We start from the raw sequence: 18,383 nt of genomic DNA, 5'->3' as shown, positions 1-18,383 counted from the left end.
CTGTTCGGTTTAATCACACGACGGCACGAAATAATGGGCTCTCCAAGCCACGTAGTGCTCTCGGTTTAAATTTATTACTTAGGAGTGATAGAATTAGATGTTGGCGTCCTTCATCGGAGCCGGATGCACCCCTGATAATATGGTGAATGCGTAATTTGCACTGAAGTGTACCGCCTGCATTCAGATTAGGTTGCTAGCGAAGCTTCTACGCAAATTTGAAGCTTGCGATCTTGTAGCAATCCCGTTCTCGGGCTGCGGAGACAGCTTACTTTTATCAGCTGGCAAACTCGCACACGTGTGACAACTGTGTCTCCGACTTCCGCCTGCCCGACGTTACGATGAACGTCATGAATATTTCGCGCAGATAAACCCTCTGACGTCGCGCTGCTGTACCGGAAGCCTGAAAATCAGTTCCAAAACAGCCACATTGCAGCAAAAAGAAAAAAAAAAGAGAAAAAAAAAAGGCATTGAGCTCAGTTAATGAATTTGTATTTGTGATTTAACATGACTGGTATAATTCGTAGTGAAAAATAAATTGGCACTGCTGCTGACAAACAATTTTCAGTCCCGCTCGTATCCGGCGTTTTTCCACCATGCGGTATGAAATAACAATAGAAATATTATTCCTTAGAGCACTGCGAAAAAAGTTAAGCAAAATTTGTTGTTTTTTTTTTCTTTTCATTTTACCTGTGAACCTACCGACACGTACTTTTTTCTGATTGTGCATCGCCGCAACCAAATGGAGTGCGAACTTCACCTTGCCACTGTTGTTATTTTTAGATTATTGTTAATTAACTTTGTGGCGTATGCGCGGAAAGAAATGTAGAGGATTCCAGGCAACCTTTTGCTACCTTGAAAACACTTCTGCCGTTTGATTGCGCTTAAGCCGATTCGATCCATTGAACACCGCCGGAGAAAAATACAAGATTGGTTCCTCGCAATGTGTTGTGCGCATTGACTGGTTACAATCATTCAACTTTTCGAGGGGGATATTAAACCGCCGCCGATGGCTTGCAAGAATACTACCGAAAATCATAGCAGAACATGCGCTCTGTGCTGACTTACAGAATCGCGGACTTAGAGAATCCACTTAATGCAGCGTCACGTTGACGAGCGTCGGTCTAAACTGGCAGCATGATATCTTGAACATGTAGTCGCGTTCGAGTCTGAATATGGAACAGCTTAGGCTTTGCTTTCATCACATTTGTTGTGGTGGTGTTTGAATCTGGCGCTGTCCGCATCGTTTAAGACCAGGGTTTCTAGCCCTCGCTCTAGATGGCGCAACATGCCCGTGCGTTTCGAGGCTTTTTTATTTATTTATTTTTTTTTTTTTTTTGCGAATTTTCCCCTTCGGTCTCCCACCGCCCACTGCGTCTATCTCGACTTTGATCCGCTGCGGCGTGCGATCCGGGGTCCCGAGGTTTCGGGGCGGTGCTGCCGCGGCAGGCAGCAGTATTAGAGCCCGTACACTCGCAGTGGGGCCGCCGCCGATCTCTCCCACCCGCAGCCTCCAGCATCGGGGCTGTGCGATCCGCGGCACGCGCCGTCATCCAGGGCTGCGGACAACGGGTTGAAGCGGAGCGCCCCGCATGCCACGGGTTCTGGCAGCCCAGTCCGCGTTGCCACGGGCATGATGCTGGGCGGTCGATCGTCGCAACGCCGCTGAGCCACGCACTGAAGTGGCACGCGTGCTGTTGCTGGTGCTGCCGTTGTAGCGCCCTGCGCCGCCGCTGGACTTTGGCCGTCTGCTCTCCGGAACGTGTCGTCTGCGAGCCCCGTGCCCGCGCTCGCCATGAAGAAGTTGGCCAAGGCTCCTTCCTCGCGGTCCCTCCCGCGTGCCGACGGCATTTTCTCCAAGATGCGTCGCCTTCGCAGCCACACGCTTCCCTCGCGACTCACCCAGGCTGCGGCAACAGCCAAGCGAGTTGCCATTGCGGTGAGCGAATGCCGTCGAATATGTTGCTACGTGCCCGGGTTGCGCTCGGCGGATCGGCGCGCCTCCTGCCCGGGCACGTCGAGCCCGGTCACCCGTGCCTCCCGCGCTCTGTTGACGGATGTTGTGTGCTTACGGCGTACGCCCCAGCGATCTTCGACCCGCTGATCCGTGCTGCTGCGTCTAATTTTAAGCAGCCGTCTTCCGCTTGATTTGGCGTGGCTTGAGCCCGCGCAAGCACTCTGTCCTCGAGGTTGTGTTCGACTTATCGCTAAGAGTGCGTTGATCTGATGCTGTCATCATTGTGCGCGATAGCTGCTTTTGCTTGAAACGCTGATGTCCGGCGGGCGGCACCTGTCAATATCGCTTTTTCTTACAAGCTGACTAGTGTAATTTTTTTTTTTTTCTGTAGAAAAGTTCAGGCTTTGCATTACACTTTCGTTCTGCGCGAAAAAAATAAGCTGACAAATGTGCATGCGTCAGCTTTTGAACGGAACTGAAACTTTCTTTTGAGCGAATACACAACTTCAGTACGTCATCAAACATTGCAAAAAGCCGGATTGCGGGTAATGACGGCTCATATACCTAGCTGTCTTCACTCTCCAGACCAGCGCAGTAGTTGCAGAAACAGCTGCCGCTGCGACCTGTCAACTGTCTCTGTGGCAGTTAAATAATCCGTTCAGCTTCAAAGGTTTAAAGCTCATTTTAATATATATATATATATATATATATATATATATATATATATATATATATATATATATATATATATATATATATATATATATATATATATATATATATATATATATTGATGCTTTGACCATCCTTACTAACGTATTGTCACGGATTAATAGAGCATGAAAAATGTCGCGGTGCGGAAGCCGCCAGACCTCCTAGTGGGAATAGGCACTCCCATTCTCTCCCCTCTCCTCCTTCACATTCTCTTGTCTCCGCTGTCTACGAGCTCGTCCATCGTTATTTCTGGTTATTTTTTCTTCTATTTTCTGCGGTCTTGGTCCGTCGCGGCGCAGTGGCGCCTGGTATGATGCTGCTACAACTGCGAGGTTGCATTCATTTCGTGCTCGTGAATGAAATCCCGTATCTCGACCGTCTGTTGCCCCCTTGTCGTCGTCGTACCACGGCCTCCCCGTGCGAACAGCTGACGGTGCGTATCGTGCCCGGATATAGCGCGTGTATACGGCGCGTGTTGTTATGACAACCTGCGCGTCTGGCCCATCTGCGCTGCCCCGGCAGTTGCGCAAAATATGCCGCTCGTTGAGGAGGAGGCGGGGCTCGGCCAATGGCTCGGTGGCCTTCGGGCGAATTTCTTGGGCGCGCGGCGTTCGATCCGATATATGTGTGCGCCCGCTCTGTGGGACGTCTGCCTCGACCAGCACCAGCGTGGATCGATCGGCGTTCGCCCTTGGGTCGACACCCGATCTCGGCGAAGCGCGGGCGCGCGCAAGGCCTTCGTAGTAGTGGCCGTGCAGCCGGAGTCGCGTGGTGACAAACAGATCGTTACAGGCAGCAGGGACGACTGCTGCTGCTTCCACATCTGGCGAGCCTCTTTCCTTTGCCATCGATGCAGCAGGAGCGTGGCCTATTTGTGGCACGCGCGCTCGGCCTTCACGATCGACGTGCGAAGCCAATAAGACGATCGCTTAATTAGCATGCATCTTGCGGCGCTTTTTTATTTTCTTTTTAATTTGTTCGGAAATATGTACGAAACGCTTGTAAGCCCGTCGCTGTTCGTGAAATCAGTATTTTTCGCAAAGAAGTAAATACATCAAATTTTGATTACGTACTCTTTTTTTTTATTTGTTTGTTTATGCAATACTGCATACCTAAATGTTCGGGCCAAGCAGGTGAGGAAGTAAATAGAACATATAAAGCTCATAACAAAAATTAATTTTTGCGCAGGTCGTTATTTAGCATGTAAATAGCCAAGTAGCTGGCAAAATGATTTTTCTCTTAGGTTTCGGCTTCAAATCCACCTCCACCAGAAAATGTAACGAGTAGAAGGCAGCAAACACTGAACGGATCGGTTCCACACACTATACACTCAGCTTCGTCCTCTTTTTCCTCGGTTCAGAGAGGCACGCGGAAATATTACTGTATTATTCAGCACGTTTTTGTTTTCGTTTGGCTGCGATTATTCTTTTCTACACTCTGTCGCATGATTATGACTGCTAAGTAAACTTCTATGGGTAAAATTGTCACAGATGCATTTTACTGGGGAATATTTTAGCTCATTATCCCGTTGCACATTTATAATTATGTTACAGAACTGGCAGAAAGCAACTGCTGCCATTTCAGGAATGGCGAGTAAACAGGCTATTTTCTCTTCATTGTGCTGTTTTACCTTCACCAGCCCCACTGAGGCCAGTGCGGAGCTGAAGAGTGACTAAGCATCTGATGGTCTTTGTAATTCCATTCAACACAACTCGCTATACTCACCTAGTGGGCCTCTCTGACATAGCTCACTTATTTGGATGTCATGCTTCATTCTTAACTTCAACAAAGTTGCAATCACCGCAGCTGCATGCATATTTTAACAGCGAGGTATGTGCAGTTATGTCAATCAGAACTCGCAGTAGTGATGTAGCGCTATATTTGTTTTTGTGTTTTGTTCATGTGATAGCTGATATTGCATCCTAAAAGTCGTATATTATGTAATTAGTTGTGTGGCTTTGAAAGCATCGCGACTCGAACATGGTTTTTAGTGGTGCCCGGAGTGCTATACTCCTAAACTTTATTGCTTGTTTATTTTATTTATTTTTTTTTTTTTTTTTTTTAGCTGTGCTGTGTAGCTGTATGTGTGCAGGTGGTGAATGTCTGCTCACATGTTTCTGTTTGTATCTCTGCAGCTCCCTCATGCGGACTCTCTCTGTGATAAGATAGACATCGAGGATTTGGGTAAGTTCATTTAAGCATCAATATAAGTTTTCTACGCCAGTCTCAATTGCAGAAATGTTAAGGGAATGTCTTTAAAATTATCTTGACTTTATCATATAGCATCGCTAAAGCATTTCAGGGTATGGATAGAATCATTGAACGCACTGCTTCTGTACCGTGTAGACTGCACCAAATTTTTTACTCTAAGCTTTTATTAACTTTTTTCTACCTCATGCATATATTCTTGTCAAGGCATGGTATAGCTTATTTCAAGTTAATATTTTGTGTGAATGTAATGGATAGTTTATTTATTTCTCTCACAATCTGCAACAGCTAGATTTTGTTCAGCCTTTTGGTAGTACCCAGCACAGTCATTGTATGCGTGTTTCAATCTTTGGTGTCTCATGGCAAGACCTTATATTTACCGAACAATCTGTAGCTTTATGGTCTCAAGGAAAAGGAAAAAAAGTGGTCTCATATATATGGAGCATGCAGAGGTCTTGGGTTTGGCTCTTATAGGTGATGCGTGGTTGTCTTTCTCTGCTGCCAGCCAAATTTTCCCTTGTCGAGGTCAACTGAAAAATTAATTTTCCTTGGAAATCAACACAATCATCCATAAGGAAGGTACTCTATCCTGTGCTTCCTTTGATTTGGAAGACTGTTGCCCTCTTGTCGCGCGCGCCTGCCTAAATCTCTCCGCGCCCGGTGTCCGCACACAACTCAAGAGTGGACTTCTTTACGTGTTCCAGCGTAGTGCGAAGAGAGAGGCTCGCAGCAGGATTCGAGCACCGCGATCCGAGAGGGGTCTGGTCTGTTCTTACCGCACTCATGCGCTCTCACTCCGAGGTAATCGGCAACATTCACAGCACAGGCTCGTGATGTCTGACTCGGCTCGTGATGGTAAAGGCCAGACCGACAAGGCACGCGAATGTTCGTCAGCACAGACATTGTGAACAGCGAAAAACGACCGCTCACAAGCTGTTTGCAGCAGTGCGAAAGGCAGGGGAGCCCTGGTCCATCCAGGATCATACGCGCTAAATACGTAATTGTGCTCCTACGTGACCTCGCCCATACGCACTATAATAGATAGCTGGCGTATAGCACGGGGTCGTCCATTATGGCCCACCATGCACTCTGAGCACTACCACTTCCCTCGCCTGCGACACTTCGTTGCGGTTTGCGGCCGTGTCAATTGCACTGGCGCTCCGAAGAGCGCGTCCACTAGCTCGCAGGAGTGGGCGACCCTGCCGCTGCGTCCGGCCCCTACTGTGTCCCACACTCCTTGCAATTCCTGCGCCCCCCTAATCTATCCACGCACCCGTGACTGGCTCCCGGGGAGGCTGCCTAACTTCGCGCACTTCACACCCACGCTGGCTAGTAGGGGGGCCTTATAGCGCGACACCTGAGAAGAATGAGGGGGAGGGGCGGGGGAGCCGACGTTGGTTGGTTGGTTTGTTTGTGGGGTTTAACGTCCCAAAGCGACTCAGGTCGAGAGACGCCGTAGTGGAGGACTCCGGAAATTTCGACCACCTGGGGTTCTTTAACGGGCACTGACATCGCACAGCACACGGGCACCTTGCTTTTCGCCTCCATCGAAAAGCGGCCGCCGAGGCCGGGATTCGATCCCGCATCCTTGAGAACAGTAGTCGAGCGCCGTAACCACTGAGCCACCCCGGCGGGGCTGGAGCCGACGTTCATAATTCTACCACGACTCGCGAGGGTTTGTCGTGCAGACACCGCTAATGTTTATATATGCAGCGTAATTAGCCTCCCCTATTTTATGCATGCATGAGAAAAATGTAATTCTTAATACCTCTGTCACACAAGCATTTCTGATCCTCATTGAACTCAATCTGTATTGGTGCTACACGGGCGTTTTCAATGAGCATTGAGAAATTTCCTTTGTGTGTGCTAGGTGAGTCAACACCGCTTTCGAGTGTGCTTTAAATCTCAAGAGCGATTGAGGAAGCAGCTTGAAGTCAAGCAGGCTCGAGCTCGATTGCACTTGAAAGTTGCCTTGTGACAACCTCGATCTGCATTGAGTTGAATGGAGATAGAGTTCAATGAGGATATCGAAACTGTCGGTGTGACAGGGGTATAAGATAATGGAAGACTACAAAACAAGCATATAGTTTGATGAATAGGAACGCCATGTTTTGTATATAGTCTGTTATTTAGTTGCACTTATTTTATTTCGGTTAAGTTGTGCTCACTTTGGAGCGTACTGCTCAGGAGCCACACGATTGATTTTCATTTTGCACCATACACGTGTTATCGATTTAGCCAAAGTGTCATGATTAATGCCAGTGCTGGTTCGGAAAGCATATGTTACTTGCACATATTGTGAAAAATACAGATGATAGTTTACTGATACACACTATCCACTTTCATTCCCACCTTGCTATCTTCCCTTATGGTGCAGTTCAGGTGTCCACAGAAACAAATGTGACAAATACTGCGCTTTTCCCTTCCTGCGAACCAATTATTTTATTATTAGATGCGACAAGAACATTTGGTCTGTTAGGGCTTCAGTGCTGCATTTCTGTGTGCCTAAGAACATCGTGCATTAGAGACGTTCCATAGTGGTGGGCTCTATCAGAATGCAGCCATTATAACCTACTGGGATTGAAGCTACCAGCTTGCGCCTAGTGCAGGCACTGTTTTTTTTTTTTTTTTTTTTTTTTGCGCTTTTGGGGGGGGGGGGATCGAAATTTTATTGCTTTTGTAATTTATATTTTGGTTCATCTACATAATTACTTTTAATTGTTTTTTTTGTCAGTGCATATGTAAAAGCTTTATAAAAACATGCACATGAGGTGTGATTGACTGCATTAAAAATTCTGTGCATAGTCTGTTCTAGTTCTGTTACTCATGCTCACTAACAGGTATCACTGTATCAGTCAGTCAGTGACTTCTGTGGTTGGGACATGAATAATTTACACTATTCAGAAGAAATGCTTTGAGACTGCCTCTATGAAGCTAGCTATGAATAGCAGCAAATTACAGGAAACATAAACCACAGAAGTCATTCCTGAGGGGCACTCCAATTAAAATTAGGGTGTCTCTCAGTAATTTGAAATGTGTGCAGTCAGTCGAAGATCAGAAATCTGCTCTCTCCTCTGGAGAAACCTTGCGGGGTTGGGAGGTGGATGGTGACAGTTTCCCTTTCTCCTCCTCTCTGTTCCTGAGTCGCTGGCTTAGCAGCCAAACACCACTGCCAGCTGGCAGTTCAAAGGGAGTTATTGACAGAGACGAGAACAAGCTGGCACCTCAGACATGCATCACAGGTTTTACAGCTAACATACACTAAAAGTAAAGTTCCTGAACATTCCCGAACAGATTTTCTTGTCTGCACATTTATACATTTATACATTTATTGTCGCAATTATGGCAGTGCAGGCTGACGTTTACAATAAATGTGAACATCAGCATTGGAAAAAGCCATGCGTACCAGCTTTTAATCAATGCACGATTGAAAGTAAACATCAGGATGAGGCAGTTATAGAAATTATCAACGCAGTGTTACACGTGTGGGAGATAAGTGTGTGAGCTGCCATCGGTGTTTTTGAGCCAGAAGGAACTCAGATTTTAGATGGATGAAATTGGGCTCCTGGTGCTATGCTGTGGCATCATTACGAGTATCGTTTCCCTCTCCCTTTCTATGATTTCACTCTTGCTGGTGTATATATACATGGCACGTTTGAAGAAATAAACAGTTGGAAGTCAGCGCTCTATTCCCTTGTGCCTTCTCGTCCCTTCTTTCTACCTGCACTGTTATTGAAGTCATGATTAACCAACTAGCCCAACGAGCATCAATCATATATTGAATACAGCTGCTTTAAGGACACAGAGAAAGCTGATATTGGAGCAAAAAGAAATTGATTTCTTGTTTTCTACCAGTAATAATGTCGAAGGCCTTTGTAACATTGTGCAGTGACTTGCATGCTTCTCTGCCCTTTAGTAGAGCCAGAAAAGCCGGTTTTCTGCGACCAAGTGAGAAGCAGGCACACCCAATTTCTTTGCAGCTTATACTGTGACATTTATGCTTTAATATTTAAGTTCATTTGGCTGACTCCACAGCAGCTACCAAGCAGTAACAAAAAAGTACAGTGTATGTTTTAATGAATTCTGGTAAGGCATTTTTTTTTTGTGATTTCTTTATCTTTTTGAGGCTTGCAGTTGTATTACTCTTATGTGGTTAGTGGTTATTTTCAGACTGGTTTTCTGCTTTAGCTTCTAGATTTCGGAAACATGCCTAAGGGCATTAGGCTTTGTATTTGCATAATGTTGAAAGTAGACAATTTGCAATACGCCTCAATAACGAGGTCATAGGATCATTTGTCCCTCCTCGCGGCGTACCCCAGGGATCGGTGTTGTCACCAACATTATTTAACATTGCGTTTATCTCACTTGCATGGCGGTTACATGAAATTTCTGATATTGAAATTTCTGATATTAAATTCTTAATATACGCTGATGACATCACGGTGTGGAGCACACACAACGACCTACTGACTCAATCATCGGCCCTGCAATCAGCTTTAGACATTACGTGCACATATGCATCTTCCATTGGCCTTGAACTTTGCCAGTAAAACTACGTTCATATCAGTCGCCAACCGCTGGGGCCGCCGTAAACTATCGGCAACTCCTATTCGTCTACATCTATCCGGAACCCCACTTCAGGAAAGTCCAACAGTAAAAATATTGGGCTTAACAATTCATGAGTCAGGAACTGGAACTACATGGCTGTCTGGCGCTAAAGAACAGGCGTTACAGACACTGGGTTTAATTAGACGCATTGCTCCAAAAATGGGCGGCGCTCGCTCAGATGTTGCGAGACAGTTGGTGAGGGCAGTTGTGCAACCGCGCCTTGTTTATCAAGCCCAATTTCAGCATTTGACAAGGGCACAATGGGATCGACTTGAGGCTATAAATTGAGAGGCAATGAGGGTCATCACCTGCCTCCCTCGCATTACACCAGTCGTGGCGCTCCAAGAAAACGCACAACTAAACACAATAGATGAACTGGTGCAGCAACGACGTGATGCACGCAAGCTTAAGGCCACACTCTCTCACGCAACGTGCGCTCTGAAGGCTTATGCTTCAAAACATTCAATACTACCACCGCCACTGCCAGTTCTTCCTCCTTGGCGTTTTGTACAGCTGAGCGATAACAAGCCAACTGATTTACGCCGACCAAGAACACAGGAAACGGCGTCGTCACTTCGCGACCGAATTATGGAACAAGACGCCCGCTTGCCACATGGTTCCATTATAATTTACGTCGACGCAAGCATCAAAGCCTGTGAAGTGATAACAGCAGTGTACTGTCCTAGCAAATCTTCATTGAACAAAACGTCAACATTTCAATTACCGGAACCTCCATCTTCTTTTTGTGCGGAACTGCTTGCAGTGCAAGAGGCGCTTCGCTCTGTGACCGCCATTACCATGCTTCCCACGGCCCATATTATTATACGTACAGATGCTCTCCAGGTGACAAAGCTACTTAGACGAGTTAGTAGTAGCCCGGAAATCTGCCAGAACATACACAGTCTAGCGGCTCGCATACCAAATCCAATTCGTATTGAATGGACCCCGCGTGACCTTTTAAGTGCTCAAAGCCAAGTAGATTCTGCGACCCGCCTTTCAAACTCAACATCGACATCGCCAAACCTCATAAAATTGGACAATGCCACCCTGCTTTTAACAAGAAAGGAGCACCTCCGGCGCCGTACACGTGCTCTTATACCTCCGTGTACGGTAAGCCTCCCCCGCGGTCTAACCCGTGCAGAGGAGGTGGCGCTTCGGAGGATTAGAGTTGGGGTGGCCCTAACACCAGCAGTGATCCAAAAGTGGCCACAATTTCGGTATTTATATCCACACCCTGGGTGCCCCATCTGCAAGTCAAGAAATATAGAAGCTGACATCCATCACCTACTGTGGGATTGTCCAGCGTTGAAGCCAACGCGGATCCGGCACCTGGTGGCAGCTGGCCTCTCTCTCCATAATCCGCAGTCATATGCTGTTTGGACACTGGGACCGCATCATCGTTCACTCCTCGATTTCATTGCATCAGCCAACCTTTTTTCATTTATTTGACCACACCCTTCATCCATCATAACATTCCTTTTATGCCCTGAGGCAATAAACTTCGCTTAAAAAAAAAAAAAAAAAAAAAAAAAACTCCTATTATGTGCTGACTGGAAAACGGGCTTCTCACAAGAGCCAGATGATGAACGAGCCTTATGTTTACTCACCTGTGGGGCAGAAAAATGGAGGGTAACGAAAAAGGTTCAGCTTAAATTGAGAACATCATCAGAATATGTGAGGTGTAACGCTGATGGACAGGAACCGAACAGAATGGGCCAGAGTACAATTGTGAGTAACTGACATCCCAGCCGAAATCAAGGAGAAATGGGCATGGGCAGGGCTTGTAATACAAAGGCAAGACAACTGATGGCTGCTAAATATAACTGACTGGATTTCAAGAGAAGATAAGCATATCAAGGGCAACAGAAAGTCAAGTGGGCAAATGGCATTAGGAAGTTTACAGGGATAAGGTGTGTGTGCACTTGGTATGGAACCGGTGGAAGAACGTCTGGGGGACCTTTGACCTTTGTTCGTGTAAGACTGATGGTAATGATGACTGTCAAACTCACACGGGTACTGACTACACAGCTAAATAAAATTTCAGTGCATATTGTTTCTGCCAAATAATTTATGAAAATGTGTTTTTACATCTTGACCTTAAATATCTCAAAATGTCAAATTTTTGTCGCATTGGACTCAATAATAGAAGAGCAAGAAAAATTGATCACTGAACTTTTTTCAACTGTATTAGTATAGAGCTGCAAAGCTATTGAACTGGAATGATAGACATCCTTGCAGTGGATTTTCTTGTAGGAAATTTTATTATATGAAAACAGATAAAGAGATTGTCAGGGAAAATGAAACAGAAAACTGTAATCTTCACACTATCTTTATCATAGTTCATTTGAATGACAAAGGAATGGGAGTTGTATTAAAATAAACCCGAATGAGTGAGGCATTTTAATGCTCAGAAAATGGGCCCCAAGTGCACCTAAACATCTAAAAATACATAGAAAGAATTCGGCCTACCCTGCGCTTTTAGAGCAGCAAATTACAGGAAACATAAACCAAAAAGCTGAAGGTAGTGATATATACATATATATATATATATATATATATATATATATATATATATATATATATATATATATATATATATATATATATATATATATATATATATATGCAATATTGCATAGATGACAAAATTCCATGCATCCATGAAATGGCTAAAATTGCAGCTTCAGGTGGCGACCTCATTCATGATGTATTCATGATGACAGTAAACAATCGCGATGCTCTCCTTTTCTGTTCAACAAGCATGGGGCATGTATGGGGAAGCGGGTGATATTGACGAAATGGCTGACATACGGTTCTCGTCAGAAATCACCGAAGCAGACTTCACAGGGCGTAACTTTGAACTCAAGTTGCACAAAATTGAAATGCTTCATGGTGATGTAATTTATTGTGAGGAAGGAGGGGAGAACTTGCAGTAAATGTTGTACTAGGCTACACCAACCTCAGAAGTCTCAGACTTGCACTTTGAAATTGCAAGCTTTGCCTCAACGTTCTTTTTTAATTCTTTTTGGATATTTTAGAAGCTATCGGCATTCTACTAGTGCCTTTGCCTTGAAAATATATATATATATATATATATATATATATATATATATATATATATATATATATATATATATATATATATATATATTTATATATATATTTCTTTTTGTAATTGGCGGTCCTTCTGTTTCTGTCTTCTTTTACAGGTGAAGATGAGAACATGCTGTTTGTAAAGTTTTTCAAGTATTACCGCTGCTATGATCTCATTCCTGTCAGTGCCAAACTTGTTGTTTTCGACACAGAACTACTGGTAAGGTTCTTGCTTTACTGCTTGTGAACAACTCTGTTTGCATGCTCCTTCATGTGAATCGGGCTTTTACCAGTAGTGCAGACTGTCCGAGAGGGAGGGGTGCACTACTTCCATGTAGCATCCCATATGAAAAGATAGTTGTGGGTTGAGCAGCATGTAGTTTGCTTCTCAGTGTGGTGCTCAATCCAACACTCTGCTAGCTGTGCTAAAGAGGTGCTAACAATTTTTACCAAGGTTAAGCAAAACAGTGGACCAACGGGCATTCCATCACTCGTCACTGCTCCACAATAATATTTGCTCTGGCTTCACTAACTGAAAATATGTTATCAAAAATGACTTCCTTCCTTTTCCTTTCGGGTCGTACATGTGAGAGCACAAGGAAAGAATGCAGTTTAGGACTACTCCTTGCTCATGAATACAAATATCTCATGTGCTGATGTACACAACCAAAGAGCTCATGCAGCTACAAGGACAGATGACTTTTGCCGTTATTGGATACATACCCGTGGTACAAAATTATGGTTGCACTGAGTGCCACTATCTGGTTGATGACATCAGCAGCACTTAGGATATCATGGGGGCAAGAAATAATTCCAAGAGCCATCACTATGCAATAAACAAAACTGTGGTTTTAAAACATTACCTGTTGACTGCTGGCTGCATTCCAAGACTCAAAAGCTTTCATTCTACAAAGCGAACATACCTACTGGCAGTCCACAGAGCCAGTTCATGGGGTCCTGTCGATATGCAAGCACCCCCTCCCCCTCACACCTTTTCACTAGAGATTATTATTTCGTGCATATTTTTGAACTCTGTGCTTGCAAAATGTCTTCAAGTTTGAGTCTTGAAACACATATACTGCAGCAGAAAGAGCTTACAGTGAAGAAACGTGTGTGTAAATGGACATATTGGATGCATAATTATTGTATGATGCTGTTGTCACAAATTACTTCACCTTTTTCTTCCTATACTGATCCCTGTAGAACACTAGTAGCTCCAGTACCTCCAAGTGGCGCACAGTCAGTTTGCTCGTAACCTGTTGTGTACACTGAGCGAACCTGCCTTCAGGACTCATGATCAGACTATGTATGCCTTGATAAAGTATATTTGAAAATTTGTAGCCAAATGTGGACAATGTTTGGCCACTCTTTACGGCTGCAGTTCCTATCTTGTTCAGATGCGCGGTCACAGTGTCTTAAAAAACACTTCTCAAATGTTGAAGTGAAAGCAGTTCTTCTAATAGGGATCAGTCACAGGGCGTCTTGGGGCAGATAATGGAATAGTTGTGCTGAATGCTTGTCACTGGCAGTGTGTCTATTGGCAGCTGTCTTAGAGGTGGTTCATATTTCAGTTGACTGCCGCAGTCGTTTCCAGTGTTTGAGCTAGTCAACGCATGCTGCTGCCAGGGATTGCTCTTCATTTTCATGCAAGTCATGACTGCACATAGCTTCATTACATGTACACATTGCAAAGATGTCCCTCTTGTTTACAGGTAAAGAAGGCCTTCTTTGCCCTTGTGAGTAATGGTGTGAGAGCAGCTCCTCTCTGGGACAGCGCCAAGCAGGAGTTTATTGGTATGCCTCTTGTTCTGACCTCCAAAAACATGCACTAAATGGCAGATGAACCCTGTCAATACACAATTGCTTTCTGAATAAGAGCTCATTACTTAGCCACTATACCTTGGTAAAATCCCACCATTCACTTTTAATTGAAGCTGTTGTGAGCTTGCCAAATAGGCTAGTAGGACACATTCCATTCAGTGCAAAGTTTAGTGGGAGATGCATAGCTACTCAGTACTGTCAGGCATACCACACTGAACAGCTATGGTCTCTGGATTTAAGGATGTGCGAAGGCTGTGCAGTTTTGAAATACTGCAGTTGTGCACTGTACTACCATATAGCAATGCTACATGCCATGGCTAGGTTTTGCCCTCGTCTGGATTTGCTTCAGCGACTCTGAATTTCCTTGCTTTTTATTAAGCATACCTGCCAACTCTTCCCAGTTTTTCGTAAAATGTACGAATTTATACCTGTCTCACAATTTTACAAATCTTACCCAAAATTTACAGAAAATAATACATTTTATTTGTAAAAAAAAAAAAGAACGCACATTTGTTGAACGTACACCCTTTGTCAAAAGTTTAGAGCCCAGGGGGTCTAATTCTGAGCCATTCTATGTGGCTCATAATGCATTCCCAGGTTTCCAAACTTGCTGAAGGGAAGACGATTTTTCGTCCTACCCTATCCAATGGTTAGGACTTCCACGATTGCTAAAGTGGTCATAGTATATAGCTCAAAAGCAAACCCTGTGGGCTCTAAACTTTTGACAGAGGCTGTACCTTGTACTGCCACAAAAGGGCAATTTTTATCACGTGTGCAATCATCTGCTGTTGCTGGACTGTTGCAGTAACTTCTGTTTTCTAATCGGGATGCTAGAATGCATATTAAAACTTGCTAACTTCATCCGCAAACCTGTTGCAGCATTGGCATTACTCTATGCCTGCCACCTTTGCTAGGCTTTTGTTTGTGGGCTCAGCCTTTTGTGCGGGCCCTTTGTTTCTTTTTTGTCCGACCATATGCCACATCTGACACTGTGTAGTTCTGGTGTTTAACATAAGTAGCAACTCTGCAGTGTGATGGCAAGCTTGAACCCTTGATAGCACAGTTATGAAGTTGTTTTTGAAATAGGGCAAGTTCAGCTTTACACCACATGCATCTGTAAGGGTGGCATCATGGTCCTCATTGCTTCACGAAAACCGCAGGTATATGTGTGCTCCCCTGGCAACCAACGATCCTTGGCATGTTTTGTACGAAATGGCAGGAACTTTAATGGGATTCATGCAAAATGCCTCTTGAAAGTATTTTTTAGTTGAACGCAACACCCTGCTCTGTGTTAGTGGTCATGCTAAATGAGTTTTGTAGAAAATGCTTTCCAAGTGTGCGACCTCTATCCTTTGCTGGCATGGGACGTTCTACAAATGTAAGTCTTCAAATTGGCAGGTGTGCATTATCTCGCCTTGGGTAGGCCCACTTTTTCCATGAATGTTATCTTCTAGATTAGGATTAATTTTTTCCTTGGATTTACTAAGGACCTGTAACGCATGTGTATGTAATACATAGCAATTATATTAACTACATGCATGCTATAATGGAAATGGCTTTTCTCTTGTCCGGTCTCCAGGAATGCTTACCATCACAGACTTTATTTACATTCTGAGGAACTACTACAAGTCTCCCCTGGTGAGTTGTGTGATCCGTTGCATAGCATTCACACCTATTGTTGTGCAAATGCCTCGGGGACTAACATTCAGTATCTGCTTCAGGTGCGGATGGATGAACTGGAGGAACAGAAAATCAAGACATGGCGAAGTAAGTCATATTTTCAGACTTCAGGCTTTTTGCTGCTTTTGATGCAAAAGAATCAGGCACATTATTGACATCACCATCAACTTGTAAACAATGAGATGCAGCACCAAGTGCTTTTAGGAGAAGTTTACTTTATCACTGAAGTTGTGTAATTTACTTAATACATCTGTATTCCCTAATTTGCCACATATTTATGATGTTCTCACTCCACATTTTTGAAAGTTGTTTCTGTGATGTTCATTCCATAGTCAACACATGCACTGAAGAGCTTTTTTCTTTTTTGCAGAAGTCCTTAATGACACTTCAAGGCCACTGGTGCATATTGGACCTGATGCAAGGTGTGTTTTTGCTATCTGTGTAGTGGAATTAGTATTGTGTAAATACATCGCAAAACATTGATGATTGCATTTCACATTCTCTGTGCCCTTTGCAACGCAACAAAAGTAAGCTGTACAATGCTTTTGTAGTTGAATGGCTGCAAAAATTTTTTTCTTGCCTTAAAACCAAAAAACACTGCGATCGAAATAGTTGAGCGAGATTACAATACAACCAATGAGGCCAAAGTTTATATTTTCACTAGGAAAATCTCTTTATAGAGTTCATGGCAGAAATTTGGCAAAACACACATTTTTGTATTTGTAGGATTTCTTTTCTGAAAGGTATTTTGTTGTATGCTAGCCTGAACTGTTTAATGAGATAGTGAGATAGTAATGATAAAAGAGAGCCGCATAACAATTTTATATTGCTTGCGAGTATCACATAGAGGTTTTAAAAATAGCAAATAATATTTTGGGATCAAGTAATTATTTGAAATAAAGGAAAGAAATTATACTGCAAATTTATTGCTGCACAATTCAAAGCACAATACATATGCATTATTTATTAGAAGTTTCTAGTTATAGGCAAAATATTCGATGTTTCAAAAATTCTTTAATGAGACCTACTTCTGAACTCGTCTGAAAACTTCAGGAAGGCTGTGACGTTATTGGAAAATTTTTTGTTAACCATATCGAGGTAAATTGCTACTGATAGTTCATTAATTCTTTACTTACCATAGAAAAAAGCGAGCATTTTTGGGGGGTTGCTTTTATTATTTTTGACTGGTAAAGCTATGTGGTTATATCAGTACACAGCATACTAGCTGACACTAAATAGATACACTATTTCATTATATGCAATCCAAATAAAAGTATTAGGCAGTAATGTGAAATTTTATTTCTCAAATTCAAACTTCGGCAAAAATTATGGTAAATATTTTAATAAGTTTATAATGCGAGGTGAAAAATATTTCAGAAATTCACAAACATACAAAACTTTGCTTGTTATGCTGCATAAAGAACATGAAAGTTTCAGTGCATTGACTGAAAATTACCTTGAGCTGTTGCTTTTTGAGTAGACAAGCTGTATCTGCAGAGATGGCAGTGCCAAATCTCGGCCACAAATGGGAAACAGCAGCTCATGTACTGCGAACATTCTTATTACACCTTATGTGGCCAGAAAAATGGTACAGCGTTGACAGCAGAAAACAATCCCCCTGACGAGTTGATTTTTTGGGCCACTTTTTCTTAGTATTCATTGTAAAAACTAAGACTAGAGCACACTGCGATTACTAATGGTAAATAGGATTATTTCAAAGAACAGTGAAGCAATAAAACATGGATGGTCTAGACAGTCCATATTTTGCATGCTCACTAATAAAATTTGCATCATGTTCTTCAGTCTCGCAGTAAAATTCATCTATTGACAGCAGAGTTGCAAATTACTTTGAAACTTAAAGTTGGCTGCTTAGGCTGCATAGCTGACAGTGTAAAAATGTTGAAAGTTCATTAGTGGCATTGAAATTTCAAAATATGTATGAACTATCAGTAATTAAGGTGATTCATGGTGGATGACCATAGTAAAGAAAGGGTTAAGCAGCCACAAATTTTATGGAAGAAATTGGAAAAAGTCAAGTGTAAACTCTGGTGCATAGGAATGGCCCTTAACCTAGCATTTCCATCAGTTAGCTTTGTTTTTGATAGCAAGATACCTTATTTGTCTGTTTGGGCTAATAAGGTGGGCAAATTTGGGAGCATGTGCTGAACAGAGACATCACTGTGGTGGCTTAATTTGCATAGCACTGTTGTTATTGACATTTGTTATTGCTACTCCGCTTTAGTATTATTTGTCATGCATGTTTTGTGTCACAAATGCTAGAATGTTCACATAGCCAACTTTCATG

At 43.3% G+C, this 18,383-nt stretch overlaps 1 protein-coding gene across 8 annotated transcripts in view; it reads left to right on the top strand.

Annotated features, from left to right (window-relative positions):
- The window catches only part of SNF4Agamma (SNF4/AMP-activated protein kinase gamma subunit), a 364,359-nt gene that overhangs the window by 332,892 nt on the left and 13,084 nt on the right, over window positions 1-18,383 (top strand). For all 8 annotated transcript variants that reach the window (XM_084593803.1, XM_084593806.1, XM_084593804.1 and 5 more), the window contains 6 exons: window positions 4,804-4,852; window positions 12,694-12,797; window positions 14,290-14,371; window positions 15,978-16,036; window positions 16,120-16,165; window positions 16,449-16,500. In XM_084593803.1, coding sequence (XP_084449929.1) covers window positions 4,804-4,852; window positions 12,694-12,797; window positions 14,290-14,371; window positions 15,978-16,036; window positions 16,120-16,165; window positions 16,449-16,500 — 392 coding nt within the window. The remainder of the gene's footprint in view (window positions 1-4,803; window positions 4,853-12,693; window positions 12,798-14,289; window positions 14,372-15,977; window positions 16,037-16,119; window positions 16,166-16,448; window positions 16,501-18,383) is intronic.

Source organism: Amblyomma maculatum, chromosome 2 (assembly GCF_055883805.1).
Source record: "Amblyomma maculatum isolate TAMU_Amacu chromosome 2, ASM5588380v1, whole genome shotgun sequence".
NCBI classification, from domain to species: domain Eukaryota; kingdom Metazoa; phylum Arthropoda; class Arachnida; order Ixodida; family Ixodidae; genus Amblyomma; species Amblyomma maculatum.
Note: the sequence above shows the minus strand (reverse complement) of the source record. Positions and strands in the feature narration are given on the sequence as shown.